At 43.4% G+C, this 3955-nt stretch overlaps 1 protein-coding gene across 1 annotated transcript; it reads right to left on the reverse strand.

Moving 5' to 3' along the window:
* Nucleotides 1-2449: 2449 nt before the first annotated feature.
* On the reverse strand, nt 2450-2923 carry LOC149959157 (uncharacterized). The gene has a single exon (XM_090167351.1). The coding sequence runs from the start codon at nt 2921-2923 to the stop codon at nt 2450-2452; it is 474 nt and encodes a 157-aa protein (XP_090023477.1).
* Between the last annotated feature and the right edge of the window lie 1032 nt (nt 2924-3955).

Consider the following 3955-nt stretch of genomic DNA (forward strand, 5'->3'; position numbering starts at 1 on the left):
TTTTGTACAAAAAATTGTTGTTGAAATTTACTAATAAAACAGTTTAAAAGTATACTAATTGCTTTTAAATTTCCGTTCAATTGAAAAACTATCTGAAATTAATATGTATGAAAAGTAGCTTGAATTAGCTAAAACCAAAATAAATGCAGTTCAGAGCGTTACAAATAAATGCCCATATTATGGTTAGGTTACATTAATGAAATAATTTGAAAATTATTCATGATTTTTTCAAAATATAATTTTAATGTAACTGTGTAGACTAATTCCTCATGCTAGGAATCTCAAATAAAACTGTTAATTACAAGGATATCAAGTTGTTAGTTTTAAAGCATCTGTCTTATCAGGAGCCGTGCTGAGGCATAGGTGGACTAGATGCGCTTCTCTTTTTCATATTTAGCTTCTTTGACTAACTAGGGTATAAATAAATTTTACTCACAGTACAGTTAAAAGAAAAAACGAATTTAATAATTATTATTTCAACTGATGCATAACAAGGTGCTTGAACCAGTGGTGTACAGCTTGTAATGAACATCGGAAAAGGCTTTCTCCGTAGTCTGGTAACTCTGAGAGGAGTTAAAAATAAATTATTTGGCTTGCCTTTTACCATCGGCATATCAGTCATATGCTGGGAGACAAGGGTTCGTACCAAGCTACAGGGGATGGGGACGTCAAGCTCCATACCATAGAACACAGCCTTTACACCCTCCTTGGCCATTATATGAGCCTTCTCATTCCCATAATACCTTGTAATGGTGGTGCGGATGTTGATACGAGTGGCTGTGGATGAGGTGAATTGCCAGGAATCACAAGATCTGGTAGGAATGTCCTCTGTAGTGTTCATATTGGCACGAGTGGTTGTAGACGGGGTGAATTGCTAGGAATCTAAAGATCTGGTAGTCCTGTCCTCTGTAGCGTTAAAGTTGGCACAAGTTGTTGTAGACAAGGTGAATTGCCAGGAATCACAGGATCTGGTAGTCCTGTGCTCTGTAGCGCGGAAGTTGGCACGAGTTGTTGTAGTTGAGGTGAATTGCCAGGAATCGCAGGATCTGGTAGGAATGTCCTCTGTAGTGTGGAAGTTGGCATGAGTGGTTGTAGACGGGGTGAATTGCCAGGAATCACAGGATCGGGTAGGAATGTCCTCAGCCATCTTGTTGCAGGAGGGAATAGATATTCTCTGTCCTGTGTTGTGCAGAATCTACAGGGCCTGTATTGCTCTTGGGCATATACCGAGCTCCTGGAAGCATTCAAAAGTTATCTTTATTTCTAAACCCTGGAAAACCAGTTATCTCGAGGCTAAGGCATTTAGAACAATAAGTGTAACTTCATTTCTCCTAAAAGTCTTGGAGAAATTAGTTGGTAGTTATATTAGAGAGGAGGTTCTGTGTTACACCCCTCTCTGATGCTCGGTATACCTATCATAAGGGCAAATCTACTGAGACTACCCTTCATGGCATAATTAACTGCCTCAAACATGCAATTGAGTTCAAAGAAATAGCGATAGCTGTTTATCTGGACATCGAGGGGGGCTTTTGGTAAAGTCTCTAAGGCTGTCATTCTTAAGGCTGCTAAACGTTTTGGTATCAATGACACGTTGTGTCTTTTTAGCGATTCTAATCGACTGATCGGGTCGCAACAGCTTCCTTGCTTGGCAAATTAATTACTGGGAAGTTCCCAGGAACCATTTCAATCCTGACAAGACGAGCCTGGTTCCTTCACTCGGAGGAAGGTACAGGACTTGTTTAAGGATATTTCTTTCTTTGGGACCGTCTTGGTCAAGTCAACTGAGGTTAAATACCTCGGTGTCATTTTCGACAGTAAACTAACATGGAAGCCACATCTTGATCTCAGTATCAGGAAGGCTAAAATGTTATTCTGGAGAGTAAGGGGTACCATAAGCAAGTCTTGGGGTCTTAGCCCAAAGGTTGTGTATTGGATCTATACCATGATAATGAGGCCTATGCTGACGTATGCAGCAGTGGTTTGGTGGCCGGGGGTAGTGCATAAGTGTGGGGTGGCGGAGTGGTTAGCACTTTCGCCTCGCAGCAAGAGGAGCCGGGTTCGATCCCAGCTTGTGGCACTGGGTGAAAACTCGGAACAACTCCTTCTGCGTAGAGTTTGCAAGTTTAAAACTTTGCTGGTTTAAGTGGTTTTTCCCCGAGATCTTCGGTTTCCCCTTCTATAAAAATTTGTTGAGGTTAACGGTAATAGTTATACATATACCGTTATACATATATATATATATAATACATATATATATATATATATAATACATATATATGTGTGTAATAACTTCGTAGGTACCCGTATAAGTAATAACAAGTTATTTCCTTTATGGATCCAAACAACAACTGGTTTATTCGGTAGGGAACATCCCCTTTAGTCTCAAAAAACATTATACAAAAATAGATAACCTCGTTATCACACCTTCCTCTATTAAAGGTTAATTAAATCAATGTACAATAAAACGATCCGGAGTATTTGATATCCGAGTAGATCTTCTTGGTATCGGTGTTGGTGGTGCAGTTTCCGGTGAACTATCCGGTGTTGGGTCTGGTTCCGGAATTGACGCTTTACTCGGTGTTACTATGGGAGTCGGTGCTTCCACGAGTACAGAAACCATGGCTGGTGGTCGGTAACGCCATAGCTGATCCGCATGACGGTGCCAAGTGTGATTGTCGTGGGTCTGGACTGTATAGTTCAGTGCGCCATCGGCCACGCTAAGAACAGTTGGCGGAGTCCACGACTGTCCCCGCCGAAACTCTTTAGTCAGCACTTGATCGCCCACATGAAACTCCCGATCCCGTCCGCCGTAATCCAGTACTTGGCTCGACAGTTTCTGCTGAACCCGGATTGCCGTTGAGGGATGAACCAAATACAAGCGCGTATGCCGGCGACGTCCTTGAAGTAACTCGGCCGGGGACATTCCAGTCGTGGTATGTGGAACGCATCGGTAGGAACCGAGGAATCGCAGGAGTGCTTCGTCCTATGAGTGCCCGCCCTGCACCCCAGCTTTGAGCTCTCGCTTGAAAGTGCTGACAAAATTTTCCGCAGCTCCATTAGTAGCTGGATGTCCTGGTGCAGTGAAGGTGTGCAGGATTCCACAAGTCTTTGTGAATTGAGCACCATTGTCCGTTACCCTTCGGAAAGCTTGAATGGTATAGGCGTGTTGGCTTTGAACAGCGTTATTAAGGGTGTCTATGATCAGTTCAAAAAGATATTGGTGAAATTTCTTGACTGCAAAGATAATCGCCAGAGCCTCTTTATCTATCTTGGCGTACTTTGCTTCTGCCGTTGAGAGGGTTCTTGAAGCAAACGCTGTCGGCTTCTTAATGCTTCCCTCCGTAACGTATACCAAAACTCCACCTATGCCATAACTGGATGCATCGCAATAGAGATCCACCGGTAACCCTGGATCGTAGTGTGCCAATACCGGTACTGAAATAAGAAGCTTCTTGGCCTTGTCAAACGATGTTTGGCATTTTGAGTCCCATTTCCAGGGTACGTTGTCCCTTAGTAGTCTGTGGATTGGTCCCAATATATCGGATAGGTTCGGTAGGAATTTGCCATAGAAATTCAATGCCCCTAGGAAGGCTCATAATTGCGTAAGATCTTTTGAGACTTGGGCCTTGACGATTCCCTCGACCTTATCGTTCAGTGGTTTGATTCCCTCCTTGGAAATTCGGTGCCCCAAATATTCGACTTCGGGTAGCATAAATAAACACTTGTCTCTGCCCAACTGGAAACCGGAATCTTCCAAGGTCCCCAGGACTCGCTCCAACGCTTGGAGATGGTGCTCGGCTCGTCGTCTTTCGCGTGATCAAGGTATCGTCCAGAAATGTTAGGCATTGCGGGATCCCCGTCAAATGTTCTTCCATAATTCGTTGAAAGATAGCTGGAGCTGATGCCACGCCGTACATCAGGTGAGTGACTCTGAATAGACCCAAGTGTGTGTTGA

The sequence above is a fragment of the Leiobunum rupestre genome, chromosome 2, assembly GCF_980474605.1.
Source record: "Leiobunum rupestre chromosome 2, qqLeiRupe1.1.hap1, whole genome shotgun sequence".
Taxonomy (NCBI): Eukaryota; Metazoa; Arthropoda; class Arachnida; order Opiliones; family Sclerosomatidae; genus Leiobunum; species Leiobunum rupestre.